Source organism: Eleginops maclovinus, chromosome 2 (assembly GCF_036324505.1).
Source record: "Eleginops maclovinus isolate JMC-PN-2008 ecotype Puerto Natales chromosome 2, JC_Emac_rtc_rv5, whole genome shotgun sequence".
In the NCBI taxonomy this organism is placed as follows: domain Eukaryota; kingdom Metazoa; phylum Chordata; class Actinopteri; order Perciformes; family Eleginopidae; genus Eleginops; species Eleginops maclovinus.
Window position 1 is genome coordinate 19,787,224 of NC_086350.1, and position 18,717 is coordinate 19,805,940.

Consider the following 18,717-nt stretch of genomic DNA (forward strand, 5'->3'; position numbering starts at 1 on the left):
CATCCAACCACAGGAAGTTAACCAAGGGGAGGTTTAGTTACTTTTGATGGAGCCATGCTAGCTGTTTCACATCTTTCTTGTCTTTTAGCTCTCTATGCTAAGCTAATTGACTGCTAGCACTAACTTTATATATAGCATACTAGAGTATTTATATTCACATTTCAACCTTTTGGCTAAAAATTCAATTTCTTTAAAACGTTTCCTTTAAAAAAAAAGCATGTCTGTCTTTTGCACCCTTGTCACATGTTGCATATTTGTTTTATTAATTCTGCCAGTGACTGTTCCCCTCTTCTGTAACCCTGGACAAACATGTCTTTTCACTTAATATTATTTATTCTCTTGTGTTTTCTCTACATTTTTACAGTCCTAAATATTTGGCAGACCTCCAGGAACAGCGAGCAGTACTGTCCAGCAAAAGTAGCCTTCTCTCCCCTTGCGACCCTCGTATCTGTCTGGCCCAGCATCCCCTGCCACCCGACACCTAACCCGCTGCTCCAGGCCAGGGCCAGGGCCCGGTCTTGTATGTGTCATGCAGAGACAAGGACACTCTGGATGGGGGTTCCTTCAGTTTAACTCCCCCCAGCAGTCCCATCTGGTGCTTACTGACCAACGTGAGTCCACCTAATCGCTACATGATCCGGCCCTCTGCAGGCCTCCTGGTTACCTGGGTCGCAGAAGAAGAGGATGCTCTCTTCATCCTGTCCTGGAAAGGACTGAAATGAGGTGCAAAATGAGTGAAAAATAATAGGAATCTTTCCTTAATTCCTAAACTATTTATTAATCATTTATGTACTATTTATTATTTATTTACATATTGATTTGTGATTTCTGAGGTATTTATCATGGAATGTTTTTTTCTGTAATTGTTGGTCAGTCTCAAAATGGAAATTCAAGAGGTGTTTCACTGCTGTGGTGAAGACTTCCTTAATCAAAGATAATTTAGCAAATGTACTTCTGTATATGGCAGATATTCTTTAACAAAGCAAAGTTGATGCTAACAAAAGTTATTATTGATCTTGTAAACAGTATTACATCTTGCCTAACCGTACAGTACAGTATTTTCAATTTTAGAATTTGTCAGTATAATATAATCAAAACATATGTATGCCAAATAGAAGTGTAGGGTACATTTGGTTTGACGATGCAGACAGACTAATGAAGGTAAACATTTAATACAAGAGAAATTTTTCTTGTGGTGGTGGTGGTGGTAGTGGTGGTGGTGGTAGTGAGTGGATTTCAGCTACCTTTCCAACATTACTAGAATGATTGTTTTTTTTTATACAGAGATCTTTTTTTGCAAATCATGTGCATAAAGAATATTTTATACTTCCTATTATTTGTATTTATTTTTGCAGCAGACTCTAGTGACATGGTTGTGTATGGTATGTAGCTCAGATCTCTTCAGAGTCTGGGATAGACGAGAGACTGAGTGGTTGAGATGAGAACTAGGGCTGTTGGCCTGGGTTTTTGCCATTTGAATTGCACAGGTTTAAGTGACCATGGAGTGAACTGAACTCACTTTTTAAATATTGGTTTAGAGCTGAGGAGTCCCCAAAGGTGTGCCTCTTCTGGAGTTACCGTCATTGTCAAATCATCATTGTGTACTCATCAAAAAGTATTCTCTGTCTTCTCTCTTTAATTACATTGGCCAAAACCCCAGAAACTATAACGTTTGGTGACAGAAATGACATTTTCAATATCTGAATTTAGATGTGTCTGCCACTGTAACATCTCCCTGTTCAGCATTCCTTACATGCTTCCTTCCAACAGTATGCAGTACTCCAAGCACAATTATGCTCTACACATTATAGCAATACAGTAGTGCCGGTCGTTGACAGATCTGATTAAGATTAATTCAATTTTCAACCATTTCCATCACCATGAACTGATTAGCCAGTAGGGAAGAGGCAAGACAGAAGGATTGTCCCATTGTTTCTTTTTGAGGGGCCAATTCAGACTGAGATGGATGTAATGTGGGACGTTTGTTGCTTAGTTGAAGTCGCATCTCTTTGTCTTTATACTCATAACGTTCTCGTTGCACTGAATACATATTTTTGCCAGATGGATATAAAAACGGATAAACTGCAACTACATGGCCAGTATTGTGTTTTAATGCCGGGTAAAGCATTTCTGTTACATCAGTAATGAACGACTGGAATCTTTCTGTTTTCTGTGTGTGTATGTTTCTTGAATTTGTCTTTGTTAACAGTGGATTGTTGCTTTGCAACTACAGAGTGATGAAAACATTTGTCGTTCAAAAGTAGCTTCTGAACCCACGCAGGCTCATCGGTGACCAAACTCTGTTGGTTTGTTTGCACAATATAGCAGTGGATGGAGAGAGACTAACCCAGTGAAAGAAAAAAGAAAAAATATGTTTCAAAAGAACAAAAGGTTTAACAGTTTCTCCTCCATTTAAAAATGTGTTTAATTGGTTTCACAAGTAAATAAAAGACTGTCCTTGGATTTGTATGTGACTTTGTGTTTGTGTCTGTTTCTCAATAGCAACATTATACCGACAAACTTCTCTGTTCATGCACTCACAAATACAGCAAATAAAAGGTTAAAAACGCACCGGACAGATTAGACATTAATCCCTGTGATTTTCTCTGCATCACACTGCGCAGAGTAGTACAGATCAAGAGATTGCTTATTTTAAAGGACAAAGGGCTGTGATTTGAATCAGTACTGAGAAATAAAGCAATCTGTGGCAGACAGAGGATGATGTATCATGAGACATCAGCACAGATTGCCGGCTTATCTGATCATAAGAAGGACATCAGTGATCATACTGACTGAATTGTTCACCCTCCAACAAAACTGAAAGTAAATAAAGACATAGTTGATGTGCTTTTAACGTAACAAATACTAACCATAACAACAATAACAATCTCAACTATTCGCCAGATAACTATGATGATGCGACATATTTTCAAAGGAGCTTGTCTGTTTGACTGAATATCCAACAACATACAATTGTATGCGTGACCCGACAAATACAACTTCTCTTATGAAATACAATTTCTCCTAAAATAATTTTGAAACATTTTAGATTAATGAATTATCATTTTAATTACTAATGGATATCATCTATTAAATTAATTAAAATGTAACAGAATAAGATTTGTTTTAATAAATATATTCTTATAAACATCACTTAGTGTTGGATTTACATCACAAGACTTAACCCTTGTGTGGTGTTCATATTGTTGTTACTCAGCCAGTGTTTGTGGGTCTGGTGGACCCGTAGCATTTTGTGGTTTTTAATACCTCACAATCAAGCACTTTTATGTTAAAATACTCAACAGATGTTTACTTAATCCCAATTACAAGCAGTATAAACAGTATATATGGTTAATATTTGCCCTTTACCTTTGTTAGATCACATTTATAACTTATTATTTAAAACGTAATAAAGAAAATCAATTAAAAATCCAGATATGAGTTGAAACAAATTTACAAGTGAAGCAAGGTTTTTCAAAACAATTGGCTTTTATTTCTTTGAACTCAAGAAATTTAACCCATTCAGGTGCACAACACAAGCTGAACACATGAACACATAGAGTAAACATATCAGTCAAGACAACACATCAGCCCCATTGAACACATGGCCTTTAGCCACTAGCCTATACAACACATGAGGGGCAGAGTTTTACTGTGTGTGTGTTGCAGATATACTTTTTGCACTTGATGCATGTATATTGTGTTTTCCTGTCCATCTTGGGTCCGCACACTTCGCACCGCTTTTTCTTGTTGCTGGTGTTCACAACCTAGAATAATGAAAAGATCAGGAATTTTTCTAACACCTCTCTCTCTCTCACAAGACATGAGTGCCAGACATGTACTGCAACAGATCACACACTTACTTCAGCTTCTGCAGATTGTGGTTCTGTAGGTTGGGTGGATAGGGCACCAGCATTCTCCTCCTGAATCCTCCTCACGATGGCTGCAGAGGCTGGGGTTCTGGGGACATGTTGTCTTTCCTCGATTTGTGGTCTCACCAATGCCTTTCCCAGATCCTCAAGAAAGAAGCGTCTCTTCTGGAGCTTCCCTCTGTTCCACTCTGGGTTCAGTGCCATCCAAATGACAAAGGCGTTGTTTGCTGAGATGTCCAACATGTCAAAGAATATCACCAGTGGCCAGCGTAGAGTCCTCCGTTTGCAGCTGTAGGCCGTCACCAGCTTCTCCATGTTGTCTACCCCTCCTTTTGTGGCATTATAATCCATGATGATCTCTGGTTTGTGATGTTCCTGGTCACAGATTCTTCCATCCCCGTGCAGTGTACTCATGAGTACCACATTCCTGCCTTTCTTTGGCACATAGGATACCAGGGATGTGTCAGCCATGTAGGCAAACTTGGAAGACTTGACAGGCCTGTTCTTTGAAGTCAGCAGTTGAGGTGGGAGCTCTGACTTGTTTTTCCGTATTGTTCCCACCATGGTCAGCTTCCTCTTTAGGAGCTCCTGTCCCAGCTTGTGCGAGGTAAAAAAATTGTTGCATGTGATGTTGTGTCCACTGAGTCCCTGAGACATGTCCAGGACAACTCTCATTCCTTGGTTTTTCTCGGGGGCTCCTCCATCAGCTTTCCCTGTGTAGACTTGTAAGTTCCAAGCATATGAGGAACTGGCATCACAGGCAGCCCAGATCTTTATACCATACTTTGCAGGTTTAGATGGTATATACTGCCGAAAGGGGCAGCGGCCCCTAAATGGCATCAGCTGTTCATCAATGGTGACATTTGGCCCAGGGTTGTACAGCAGGGGGAGGCGGCTCACCCACTTGTCCCACACTGTCCTGATGGCAGCTAGTTTGTCTCTCTGCCGTCGAGCTGGTCTGGCATCTCGGTTGTCAAAGCGGATAATCCTGGAAATTATGTGAAAGTTTTCCAGAGACATTGTTGCACAGAAAATTTCTCTGCCAGTTTCTGCATCCCACACGGATTCTGCTGATTCCCCTTTGGACCTGAAAACTCCAGCAAGGATAAGGACCCCGAAGTAGGCATGTAAATGGGTTTGGTCCATTTCCTTCCACCTCTCTCCAAAAACACGTCTTCCTTCTAAATTAGTGCAGTCAAGAATAATTTTCTGGATGGAATCTGTGAAAAGCTCAAAAGAAGACTCGATGTCCTGTGTGTGAGTAACTGCCATCCCTGCTGTGGCTGGCTGCTCATGGCCTGGTCCTGTGGCTGGCTGCTGACGGCCTGGTCCTGTGGCTCGTCTTCGTTTTGGAACTGGCTGATGCTCAATCTCATCATCTTCTTCAGAGTCACTGTCAGACTCTGAATTTTCAGAAATGTGATCCTCAAATTCTGAAACCTCTTCTTCTGAATCCTCTGCCTCTACATCATCATCAAAAACTTCTCTCTCTTCCAAAATCATTTCCAGGGCCCTCTGCGCAGAGATCCTTTTGGCCATCTTGATCGGTTGGGATAAGAAACCACACTGGCAAAGCTATATTTATAGTGTCCTGCCTCCAATTTGTAGCAGATAGAGTATGAGAAAATAAAGATTCCCGCAAGAAAGAGGGTCAAATGTGCGGGAAAACAAGAGTAGACAGTGTTGATGCTTGAATTTTGCAACAATATTGCAACCTTGTGTGGGAACCCTAACATTTACTGTCACTCTTTCTCTCTCTCTCTCTCTCTCTCTCTCTCTCTCTCTCTCTGTCACTCTCTCTCACTCACACACACACACACACACACACAGGTACACAGAACATCAATTTCCACACTTCTATTAGCCCTGGGTCCAGTGGACCTGGACATCTTATATGTAATAGAAATGTGTAGGGGGGGTGTACGGTGTGTTGTCATTAAAAATGTATTCTGATATATGTTCTTCACAGAAAATGAGCCAAAGCCAGTGAGTCTGAGTTTGAAAAATGTATAAATTGTATAATTTTTATTTTAATAAAAAATGAAAACGGGTCCCACAGACCCGAACACCACACAAGGGTTCACTAAATAACAACATGTTGATAGCTGTTTGGTAAAATATGTTCTAATAATAAAACAAATACCTTGATTCTGAATTATTATGCTCAAAAAATACTGTAACAAGATAATCAACATGGCAAAACTATAGTTTGTGTGTGTGTGTGTGTGTGTGTGTGTGTGTGTGTGTGTGTGTGTGTGTGTGTGTGTGTGTGTGTGTGTGTGTGTGCGTGTGTGTGTGTGTGTGTGTGTGTGTGTGTGTGTGTGTGTGTGTGTGTGTGTGTGTGTGTGTGTGTGTGTCTGTGTGTTTCTCCAGCAGTAGATTATGTGTGCGTGGAGCACCACCAGTATGTACTTAGGGCGGGGCTAAGGAAACACCCCCAACAAGGTGACATTGCTCAGAGAAAGGTAGAATATATCAATTTGACCCACACATGTACAGGTGTTTGTTTATTGTTACTTATTGACCCGCGCAGGCGCTTATGTCTTCACACAGCTGGACGTGCCACTGAGTTTTCCTGCAAGCGGTGGACCGCGTTTCTTAAACTTGTAATGGTTATTTCAGTTCACGTTGAATGCGTTTCGCTTTACTTATTCAATGCTGGATCGAAGAACATCTAATTGAAAAATGGAAGGATTTAACAGGGTGGCTATTCGCAGGAAACAACTGAGTCTGGACTATGCGGATCTAGGAGAAGCAAGTAGGTACTAAGCAACGCTGGAAAACCCATTTCATGACAACAACACAACTGCGATCTCCCAAAACTATTTCAAGTTATCCTAACGTGCGTGATGGTTTTATTGAAAAACAAAGTGCTTGTTGGCTGATTGTGTTTGTTCTCTTCTATCATACGGTCTTTACGCTCTTAATTCGACTACTTGAAATGACTTCCTTGTGCACTCTCCTGTGCCGCTCAATTTTAGAGCATGATGGATTATTGCTTACTGATAACTAGCTGTAAAGTGTTTAACTGGAATGCTGGTGATTCAATGTTATCGCTGTGACAGGTCTTGTATTAGACATAGTGTGTCTTTGTCAGTCTGTTTTTTGTCCGCACAGTAACACACCAACATTATAGCCCTTGTTTACATACCACCTCTGACTTGCTGTCTGCTCAGCAGGTATGAAGGTTTCAGAGGCAAGTCCCAGCCTGTTGTGTATCCATCTACATGCTGGAGGGCACATTTTCTTTATTCTGAAAACACCACTTTGTAGAGAGACCTAGATGTTTGTCTACTCATGGTTGCAAAGTTCAGACACATATATAGATCTTTGACAGGTCTCTGTGTAGGTATGTGTCTCAGTTTTAAAGTCTGCTAAAGTCCTTTGATTGGTCTCCATGCTGGCTTCCGGATGTATCTATGGAGAGCTGTTAGTATCTGGCAGCTTTAAATAAAAGTTGGCCCACACTTTAGTTATTTATCAGTCCATATTTCTCAGAAAAGTATTATCCAAATACCTGTCAGTACTTTGTTCTGTCTGGGCATGACCTACTTAAACAGGAGGGGCTCATCTTATCTTGTACTCTGCTGTATACTTGTGCTAACATGCAGTTGAGGACACTTCAGTGCACTTGCAGTTTGATTTGAACTTTGCTCTATAGTGGGTAGTGCCACTGTTAATATCTGACAAGTTGCATTCACCTCACAAGGCACAATTGTCTGTCAACAGTCACATGTCTCAGGTAATGAGTTGAACGTCTTGAAGTGAGGTACAGGAGGTATTGTTGAGTTTGTCATGCTCTTTCATATTGTTCAATAATAAGAAAGAAAACTGAAGTATGCGGTGTTGAATCCATGATCTCTGGTTTAAGTATGCCACTATGTTGTAGTGGATCCGAATCATGAGGTGGATATATGCACTTGTGTTTACTTGTTTTGTTGACATTGTAGGATAGGACATTTTGACTTAATGGAAATCTACATTCTTTGAATACCCTTTATTATGTGTGTTTTCCATCATAGATGTATCGCTTCTATGTTGCTCAAAGCTCGAAAACCACTATACCAACTTTGTATACCATCAAACACTTCCTCTTGTCATTGCACCCCAGTCTAAATGGTAGCCCCATGGTTACATTGCTTAGCTATAGTAAATGTATCCGTCTTAAAGTTTTTGTAGATATTTAACTACCCTTGATATGAACCGGGTTGATTTCAAAAGTGAAAGCACTGGAGAAAACAAATACTGTATGCATAACCTGATTTCCCTTGCCATAGCTAGATAGTCATTTCTTCCGTTTGACTTCCTAAATATGACTTCTAATGATGCAGGATATGATTTCAGAGAAGCAGTATTACACTCATCATTATCTAGTATACTCTGAAGTTTTGACTTTATGTCTGTTTATGTTTTAGAAGAATAAACCAAGAGGAATACAATTTAAATCTATTTGTGCCCAAGAAGATTATTTGTTATAATTTATGTCTATGTTGGTCCTTTCCTACTGGACAAGTTGATAGTAAGTAGGACGTCTTTCATCATCTTTGAAATCAAACTGAAATACATTCCTATCTGCTCTTGTGTAACACAGTTGGGTTGCGCAAAGGTGCAATATAAATCTTAACATTTAACTCTCTTGGAAACCTTCATACAGTCCAAAGAATTATTTGTTTTTGTCTTTCTCGTGTGTGATATTGTTTTTACCCAAGTATGTTTTTATAACTAACACATGAAGTAACATTTCATTTGTATTAAAACACAAATAGCTCTCGGGCATGCATGTTTGAGCTGGTGTTAGTGTGAGGACCGCTGTATCAGTCTCCAACAATGAAGCTGCTTGTGTTCTGTGTGCTATAGAAGCAGTGGGACTGTATGAATCAGATGCTGTGTGGCCTGCTAGCCTACTGTTTCTGCTATTGTTCTGCTGCACTGGTGCCCATTCATCCTGAGCTGAACCCTCTTACTGTCTACTGGCTTTAACTCACTTCATGTAATAATGGTTCCTCTATGCAGATCAGTTCATGATGACTTAAAGATTATTTCTTTACTTATGTGTTGTGCTTTTCTGAACCATATTATACACTACGCATAAGTAATACCTCATGGTATGGAGAAATATTGCTATAGGTGTGATTGGTAATTGAGTCCTAAAAGGGTCATTTGAAAGTGTTTCCTTTCAACCTGCTTTTTTTTTATCAGAATAGATATCATCCTAAAAGAACATTTTTTATTTATTTATGAATGATCATATTCAGATATATAAAAACTTCTAGCAACAAACAGACAATTTTGTAAAAAGTACATGATATTATGCCATAAATCTACACTTGAAGAGTGTTGAGAAGGTTGTCTTTAAATTACAGTTATAGCTTTATTTCAACATTGCATTTAGGTTCATGTGATTTTCCTTCTTTAGGAATTACTAATTTGTTTGAAGCATTCATTTTTTATACTGCTGTGTTTCCCTACACTATCCTGTCCTCTTTGTTCTTGCACAATGACCAGGACATGAGACAATAAGGGGGAAGTCTTGTCCTCATTGAGTCTATCAATGAACTCTAAGGGAAACTGAACTTGATGACTTTATGATATAACATTTTGACAACATTTGTATGTGCCAACTATGATTGCAAGTTGACACATTCTCATAGCTTTCTCTTTTAGTTTCCAAAGCGAAAGGTCAGAAAAAACACCTGAAGTGAATATTCATCTTTGTAAATACATTATTTTTACAAATATTGCTATGGAATGTTGAATTACTATATTTCCTCAATGATTACTCAGTCTGGTCAGTTCGTCGGATGGAGACGTCTTAGCCTGAACACCATTGTGTGTTTGGAGGTGTGTGATTCTCTCAGCTGATAATAGCAGTGGGTGTGGGCTGCACTCACAAGGAAATGGCATACATGTGTGTTTGTGTAATATCCCTCAGCGGTTGCATACACACACAGACCAGTATTTCAGATTAAGTTTGAAGGATTCCAGTTTGCAAATATTCCAGTAGGTGGAGGTAAATGCTCAGAAAACGTTTCACCAGCAGATAGCCCTTTATACTCATGTCCTATTTGCTACAAAGCAACCATCCCCTCCCTCCTGCAATGATACTGTGGTGTTGATCCCAAGTTAATTAGAAAATAATCAACTTTTGTCAATTTCGGTTATGCTGTCTCCATTTCACCAAGATGCCCTTTAATTTGAAAATAATCTTTCCTCTTTTATTTCCTTCATTATCATTTACTACTGATGCTTAGTAAACAATTAAGTCTAACTGCAACACACAGACAAACTATTCCTGTGATTCTGTAAAAACAGGGATATTTCTCACAGTTGCCTTCTTGATAAAAATGCCTAACCCTAACCCTAAGACCTAAAACAGTTTGAATTACAATGAGTACATTTCTTTAGAAAAATGTGTGGTTTAGAACATAGTCTTTCAAAGCTTCCGTTATTGGTCACCAACCCTTTGTGCTTAAGCACTTTTCTTACACCACCCAAGGCACGGTTGTTTTCTAATGGAATCTGTAACGTTTTTTAATTTTATTTTGACCAATAATCAACGTTCTTTAGGGTAAACAGCATTTAGGACATCATACTCCACAGTTCAATTTATACGCAGATATTGAGCCAGATTTCCTTTGATGGATTGATGTTTAGCTTGTATACTTATTTCTTGTTGCTACATAATATTTAAGTTTTATTTTTTATTCAATGCTTTTGTCTACTCTATGCTGTTTTTCAGTTATTTTGTGTTTGTTACACATTTGGCGACTTAACCATGCTTTTATTAATTTCTTGAAAACATGCCGTAAGACATTTTAGGATGGCATTATTTCATTTTCTTTTAATTGTTAACCTATGCACAAGGAAATAGGAAAGTGTTTTTTTCTATTTTGGACAAAGGTGTGTATGATGCAGACTGATTCACTTTTGGTTACAGTGGTCGTTTAACGCTATTTGTAGTGACTCAGTATTAAATGTTTTATTATGAACATGACATGAGACAATAAATGCAATTGGTCCCTTTTTATAGTAAATTGATCTTGATGGACATTAAGCGCTTCAAAGCTGGAGCAGAAAACCTAATGTTGGTCAAGTCTGGTTGTTTCACACGATCGTCTCCCATATGTAGCACATCCTCAAAACGTGGAGGCAGCATTGTGGGAAGCTTTCTTGACTTGGTGTCTTCACCCAGTGGAGGGAACCTCATGTTTTTGGCACTTCTGGTTTTCTTTTCAAATGTTTTAAATCTGGAAACGCGGTTTAAATCTGTGTCGTCATCCAAAGAAAGGTCTTGCATGCCTTTAACAGCGTCCTTATAACGGAGCGCCATGTCCAGAACAGATTGAGGACTTGAATGCAGTGGAACCTCACAAGCTTCAAGACTAAGAGGCTGGATCTCAAGAAAGGCCTTTTCATTATCCGGAGAAGGGAACCCAAAGTTCTTTAGAAATGGGTTCATCTTCTCATCAGTGTCTCCTTTGTCAAGCACAGATGGAGAACTGGACTGAATAACAGGACTTGCCTAAGAAAAGATACATTTGTGTAAGTTCATTTGTTTAGTAATAATGGTTTGAGTATGTGAGCAAATAATTTCACAGTATGCAATTGTACATTACATTTTGTATTGGACAAAGAGTATCATTTGTATTTCTTTAAAGAAATATGTTACATGTTGCATACGTTTGCTCACATTTGTCTAGCTGTAGACATCATTTGTGCAATTCTTAAACAGTTTTGTCCACATATTTGCAAGTAAAAACAGATTTAGCTATATATAAGTACTTTTTTTGCATGAATTTCTTCAACATAAAGTGTCTGAGTCAGTATGTCTGAGAGATCGGCATACACATTTTTTATCCGTGTTTTAGAAATTACAAACTTCAATACATTTACAACATTAACTCTTTAAACAGGTTCCAATGATCTGTGTGCACACATGTACACATGCACTAACTATTTCTACAGCTGCACAAAGAAAAGGTTCACACACAAGACGATATGCACCTGCAGGTTTTGAAATTAAACAGCCTTGAATTATTTTTGACCCCTATTTGCTCTCATAGTCATGCATATCAGTTTGTGTTTCAAAAGCAAGGACAGAGAAGAGTAACTTACAATAGTTTGATCCTTGATTGGGTACGCTTTCCAATAAATGGACATGATGAACTTGGTTTAGCAGTCTGTAACAGAGCAAAGAAAGGATTGTTAGAAAAGTAGCCCTGTTTTAAGCCTCAGATAAAAAAAATTAAACATGAAACTCCTCAAACGACCATCTTAAAACCTAATGTATATACTGTATGTGAAAACACCAAATCCTAAATATTTAAAGATAAGGCCTTACTTCAGTGATGTGTTTCAATCTCGGTGTTGCCAGCAGGTTGCCACTGTTGAATTATCTATGTTAGTAGTTTTGTAAAATGCTGTTCAGTTGCGATGCAATGAGAAGACTGGCTGCTACTGATTCTATCAGGGGTTCGAAAAATGCGGTGCCCCTGTTGCGCTACTGCACTCATATCGGTTTATTTAAGTGTTGCTTTTGATATTTTTGACTTTTTTCTACACAATGCAAGCCGACCAAGCAAGCTCCATCATAAAATATGGGAGGGGAGTCAGAAAATTGGACAGCAGTTTTCACTGGTAAATGACGGGGAATCACCATGGTTACCTGTTGTTGTTGTTGTTGTTGTTGCCGTTCATTTATTTTGTGTTTCTTACATATTTGGCACCTTCCAGTTCCCAAGCCAGGTCCCTATGGACTTTGCCATCACCGCCCTGGTGTCGAAAAGCGCTATTTTTAGTGACCCATTGTTAAATGTTTTACTACTAACATGACATGAGACAAAAAAATGCAATTGGTCCCTTTTTATTTATAGAGACCAACAAGTTATTTCATCATTCTGTCTGTGAAGTATAGAATCGGAGGATGAAACCCTCTTTATTAGTCACATACATGCACACAGCAGAGCACACACAGTGAAATTTGTCTTCTGCATTTAACCCATCCTAGTACTAGGAGCAGTGGGCAGCTATCGTGCAGCGCCCGGGGAGCAATGGGGAGGGGGGGATTGGAGGTGTAACACGACACCAGGGCGGTGATGGCAAAGTCCATAGGGACTTGGCTTGGGAACTGGAAGGTGCCAAATATGTAAGAAACACAAAATAAATGAACGGCAACAACAGGTAACCATGGTGATTCCCCGGGCACCACAACAGGGCCTAGGTGAACTGGGACCTCTCCAAGTAGCAGTCCACCTTCCATATTTTCAAGTCTGTTCGGGGACTTGAACCGGCGACCCTACGATTCCCAGTCCAAGCCCCTACTGACTGAGCCACTGCTCAAGTATGGAACTCCAGGTTGTTGAGGGCTTTGACGCAGAAGAAATTGATCTTGCCGGTGATGGACAACAGGCGCTCCAAAGCTGGAGCAGGAAACCTGATATTGGTCAAGACTGGGTGTTTCCCACAAATGTCTCCAATCTGTAGCACATCCTCAACATGTGCAGGCAGCATTATGGGAAGCTTTCTGGACTCATTGAAAGGGTCCTCATGTTTTAACCACTTCCGGTTTTCTTTTCAAACACAGTGACAGCAGAAGGATGCTTTGCAACCTTGTAACGCCTCAGTCTGCGTGGCTTTGCCTTGGTGTTGTCCTCAAAAGACACTGCATTCCTCCCAAGATCTTCCCATAAAGGTTCAGAAAAGTGTCAGCAGGCAGAGGATTGCGAGGCTGTGGAGCTGCATCAGGCCACAGGTTGGAACTCTCTGGATCAGTGTCCTCAGCCCAAGAGCGAAACCCAATGCTTCTCAAAATGTTGTTCCTGTCAGAAACAGTAACTCTTTGAGGCTGGAACATCAGACAAGCCACTTCATCATCCATAGAAGGAAACCCAATGTTAGTATATCAGGGTCCTTATTCTTGTGAACGGCTCCCTTGATAGGGCGTTTTTGACCTGTGTCGACTCGTCACACAGAAAAAGGTTCTGCATGCCTTTCAAAATTTCCTCATAGAGGAGTTTCGTGTCTGAAATAGTCTCAGCAGGTGGAGCACTTGGAGGCTGTGGGACATCAAAGGTCTCAACAGTAGGAGGCTGGATAATCAGAAAGAAAATATGTTGTTTATTGCAGATTTTTACTCACGGTTGTCTAGCTGTAGATATCATTTGTGCTGTTCTCCAACAGTTTTGTGCACAATCTTCAAGTGATAATAGTTGAAGCTATATCTCAAATTGGCCTGGCTTGGTGGGAGAGGGTGTACAGTCACACAGTTCTTTGTAGGTGTTTGGTGGTGGTCTAACATGACTGACTTTTAGTTTTATTGTTAAGAGTTCCTTAAAAATGGATCAAACTTTAATTTAGCAGTGAGAGGTTTGATTGAGTAATTACAATATCACAATGAAGCTATGCTAATCATCAGTAAATATTAGCTTATCTCACATATAATGCTATGCTACAGTGTATATATTGACAAATCAATAACAAAAATGTACTTTCCCGTAACTTAAGTCACACAGCATACAGTAGCACATATTGAAATTGGCTGCTAAATGTCATATTAAAAAATAGGACATGACTTTTATAAGAACACACAAGATATTCTATTGAATTATTCAGAGCCTCTGAAATGATACTATTCTTGAGTGTTACCTTTGTTTGTGTTTGCAGTTCTGATCACAGACTCTCTCTACACCTCCCTTCTCTTGTATATTGAGTGTTATTTGTTTGCATAAAAAAACCACACAATTAACAAAGTTAAAGAAGAATTTCCCTGATATCATAACTATAATTTTCAACAAATGTTCTTTAGTTGTCCAATCTATTTGTTAATGTGAATTATTTAGGTGACTAAATTGTTAATTGCCCTGATATGCTACAGCTATTATCATAAACCCAAGTGCAAACAAAGAGACAGGAGGCAGAGAGCTAGTTAGAAGATGGTTTATTTAGTATTTGGGCCGGTAGAGGAGCCTGCTGGGTCAACGGGCAGAAGGTGGGGTCAGATGAACGGGTGAGCCAGGAATAGAGGTTCTGCTAAAAGGCCGAACAGGCAAGAGACCCAGGGACAGTGGCTGGAATCAGCTGGTTCCTGCAGGCAGGCGAATACCTACAGAACGGTAGTCAGTATAACACACATGGGAAAAAGTCTGACTCCTGGATATGATTGTCTGTGGGCAGCGCTCGGCTAATACCTGTGTGTCTTTGTGTAATATCCCTCAGCAACTGCACACAGTATTTAGGATTACATTTAAGGCTCTCCAGTTTGCAAATATTCCAGTAGGTGGAGATAAATCCTCAGAAACGTTTCACCAGCAGGTGGACCTTTATGCTTAGCGTTTGATGTGTACACATGCAGTGTCATGTACTCTTTGCAACAAAGCAACCATCCACTCTCTCCTGCTATGATACTGTGCTGCTGATCGCAAATCAATTAGAAAATAATCAACAATTGTCTCCATTGAACCAACAAGCCCTTTAATTTGAATGCACATAATCTTGCTTTTCCTCTTTTACACTCTTCATTTATATCTACTAATGATAATTGGTAAACATAATAGTCTGACTATAACACACATGACACACTATCCCTTTGATTCTGTGAAGACGGGAGGTAATTTCTCACAGCGGACTGCTGGAAAACAATAAGGTAGAGAGAGGAAAGTAACTGAGCTACTTTCAGACTGTTCGAAAAATGTATCAAGTCAAATCAAAGTCTGTTGACACTTACTTTATTGCTTACCTCTTGTTTGTGTGTGTGAACCTTTTCATGTCACACAACACCAAAGGCCTGGTTTTAAATGGAATCTGTAGTTGACTGTACATGTATTTGTTATTTACCTCCAAAGCTTATTAGATAAGTTTGATACAATGAATTTGGGCAAATCCTATGAGCATTTAATAGAAGACTAAATATCTGCAGTGTTTCAGCCAAGGCACTATGTTTTTCTATCCATGCCCCAGCCAGGGTTTCCTGTGTGTCGTTTCCCCGCTCCTGACTGGCATTGTTAGCCAGTGAAGCTCTTCCCAGAAACTGTACCTTTCAAGCCCAAGTCTTTTGACGTCAAAAAAACATGATTCCAACCTCTAAAACCAAGGGACTAAGATGGACTTTGAAGAAGTACCTTCACACAGAGGAAGGTGTGGGGCAATTGTGTAACCTGGCTTATTTTTTCCTCAACTTTGCACAATTACGGACATCCCATATGCAAGAGGATGCGAAGGTGTTTGTGGTTGGATAACTTGCCTGCCTCTACAGTCTTTTTTTACTCTTCAGCTGTAGTAGGTCTCAGCATAGCGTCCTGTCAGGGGGTCTCCGCTGTCTCTTTGTTCAAGCAGAGGAAGGAAGGGGAGAAAGTTCGAAACAGAGGTGTATTTTGGACCACTGCTTCAACGTAGGAAGTGAAACTTAAGTGCTAGTTGTTTGTACTTTTCCTTCAGCCCTTATGGACACAAACCTAACTTTCTCAGCCTGCTTATATTACTGAGATCAGACACTACATGGACTGCCTGGCTGGTTACCGGAGGTCCCGTCACAGACACCTTGCCTCGGGTAGGTGATCCTTACATGCAGGACAACACAGTGATGATGAGCACTGTCATTGGTTGAATATAGATATTAGGAAGAGATCTAGGGTTGGTATCTTCTTTTTCAAAATAAAAGACTCTGGACTGACTATGAAGCGGCGGCGCAAGTACTGGTTTTGGAGGCGGAAAGGTTTTAACGCAAAGATGTGCCTGCTCTGCTGTTATGGTAAGATTTGAAGACATATTTGGCTTTACACTGAAAAAACAAAATGAAATACATTATATAATAGAGAAAATAAGAAGAGTTTTGTTTTTCTGCCCATCCTTTTGCAAACGTCATCTGTGACTCACCTTTGATCACTGTGGAACATCCCTATGACTTGTTTAAGCCCTTCAGCTCTGTTATCCTTGTTTGACTGGCATTTATATAATCTCTATTTTCTACCGGCAGGCAAGATCCATTTTCTAATATTATCATCTGGCTGCTCTCCTGCATAGACCATTATTTTCCACTCTGCTGATGTGTTGCTGTTCCCTCTGACTACAAGTCCTTGCGCTGTTCAAACAATTGCACATTTTCTGAAAAGTTTACTTCTCTGCAGTATTACTCTGTAATTATATTAATGGTTTTGGCATTGTTTGCAGTCAGAAGGTTTGGTAAATTTAGCTGTTTCAGTAAAACTTGTCAGATACAGTGAACACACTGGGAGTGAGTGTGTTGATTCACTGAGTTGCACTCTTCTCCATGTGGACTTCCTGCCGCTGTGCATGGGAGCATTCAAATCCACCCGGCTGGGAAAAAAGAGTTTTGTTCTGAGTGGCCTGGGAACCATTTCCCCCTTTAAGACCCTCTTCTAAACCACTCTGGCCTTTTGGCAATGTCCCTGGTGGCCCATTCCCCAACTGCATTATCAGAGCACTGGAAGTGTGAGTGTGTGTGTGTTGTAACATTGCAGCACCTCGAATGTGCTCCTTTCATATATCGGTGTGTATTGCTGGGTGAGTCACCCTTGTATTTAAAAGCAAAGGAGAGGAAACACTGTGAGGTGTTCTGCTTTCATTCTCATTGGCAGGAAGGAAAAGGCTGGGAACACCGGCGGGGCCGAATCCTTTCACCCACACTCATTGTTCCAACCTGGGAGAGGGTGTCACAAGTTCAGTACCAGTAACACAATTTAGAAACAGTGCAAATACACTAATATATTAGGTTGTTTTACAGTCAATTGTTTTACTCAAGAGTATTTTGCAAATAGTTCTAATCATAGCAATTACTGTGTTAACGTCTAAACCTTATATAAGCCAGCACAGTCGAGATGTATGACTTGCTGGAATTAAGTCTTAGCCTCCCATGTTGCCTGTTGTCAATCAGATCAGGGCACCGGTTAGATGTGTCTGCTGAAATGTGATTGCTGTGTTGGAATTTAATGATGTATAGGGGAATGTAATCAATCCTGTTAGCCAGGATGTGATCTGTAAAGCCTGCACATAATATTTATCCAAGCAGGTAAGGCATGTGGTTATATGTACATGGTAGCAGTCTTTATTCATATAGCAGCACACAGTATTTTAGCATTACACTATTTTAATTTATGGTCATTTTCAGGTTTCATAATTGTATTTATGTGTTTTCCTATTGTGATCGTCTTGAGGCGGCAGGACAAAAGCAATGCAAAGATAGAAAAGTGCACAGTGCAGAAAACATCCACAAGAAAGAAGAGCTGAATGTCACTGTTGTTTGTCTTGCATTCAAGATCGAAGCATAGATAACAAAAACAGGGATTTATTAATATCATCTTGTGCAAAGGGCCCTATTCTGCTCATTTTCAGGTTTCATATTTGTATTTTGTGCCTCCCTCTACGTGATTTCATGCTTTAATGTTCAAAAAGGTATTTTATTGTTCTCATACTGTCTGTACTGCAGCACCTCTTTTCACCCTCTGTCTGAAACTAGAGCCCAGTCTGCTCTGATTGGATACCACCCCTTAACCTATCATGTAAAATGTGTTGGAGTGCCTGCAAAAAGAAGTGTGAGTGTTATGCAGTGATGTCACTAGGTCATGGAAGTAAACAAAGGAGTCCAATGGAGGTGTTTCATCTATAAGTAATAGTTACGATCTACAACACATGATTGCGATGTGACTTGATAAACTGGCCTCTTTTAATGACATTCAAACTGTTTTAAAACCACAAACATTTCTGTTGTTAAAATCGTTCTTGTGTGTACCTGTGCCACTCACGCACTCGACACACTGTCCCTGATTCACTCCCAAACATGAAAATAATGAAGTACTTATCACTCTAAATGATCCCTCTAAACCCTTATTGT

At 39.8% G+C, this 18,717-nt stretch overlaps 3 protein-coding genes and 1 long non-coding RNA gene across 9 annotated transcripts in view; 2 read left to right on the forward strand and 2 right to left on the reverse strand.

The window, feature by feature from the left end:
- Nucleotides 1-2,452, forward strand: part of bicd1a (bicaudal D homolog 1a) — a 33,891-nt gene extending 31,439 nt beyond the window's left edge. For all 4 annotated transcript variants that reach the window (XM_063898440.1, XM_063898457.1, XM_063898447.1 and 1 more), the window contains exon 10: nt 365-2,452. In XM_063898440.1, coding sequence (XP_063754510.1) covers nt 365-485 — 121 coding nt within the window. In that variant the 3' untranslated portion in view covers nt 486-2,452. The remainder of the gene's footprint in view (nt 1-364) is intronic.
- A 1,070-nt stretch (nt 2,453-3,522) lies between these two features.
- Nucleotides 3,523-5,411, reverse strand: LOC134880079 (piggyBac transposable element-derived protein 4-like). The gene is made up of 3 exons (XM_063906793.1): nt 3,864-5,411; nt 3,654-3,767; nt 3,523-3,540 (listed from the first exon to the last, which is right to left on the reverse strand). Exons 1-3 carry the CDS (start codon nt 5,409-5,411, stop codon nt 3,523-3,525), a joined length of 1,680 nt encoding a protein of 559 aa, XP_063762863.1.
- A 940-nt stretch (nt 5,412-6,351) lies between these two features.
- fgd4a (FYVE, RhoGEF and PH domain containing 4a) overlaps nt 6,352-18,717 on the forward strand; it is a 59,460-nt gene continuing 47,094 nt past the window's right edge. For 2 of the 3 annotated variants that reach the window (XM_063900768.1, XM_063900776.1), the window contains exon 1: nt 6,352-6,630. In XM_063900768.1, the coding sequence (XP_063756838.1) occupies nt 6,558-6,630 (73 nt within the window). In that variant the 5' untranslated portion in view covers nt 6,352-6,557. Of the gene's footprint in view, nt 6,631-16,132; nt 16,618-18,717 lie in introns of those variants that run through there. The other variant, XM_063900761.1, reaches the window with a different exon arrangement.
- LOC134860320 (uncharacterized) lies at nt 10,895-12,254 on the reverse strand. The gene is made up of 3 exons (XR_010165222.1): nt 12,214-12,254; nt 11,988-12,052; nt 10,895-11,394 (listed from the first exon to the last, which is right to left on the reverse strand). It is a non-coding gene; the product is annotated as an uncharacterized LOC134860320 (long non-coding RNA).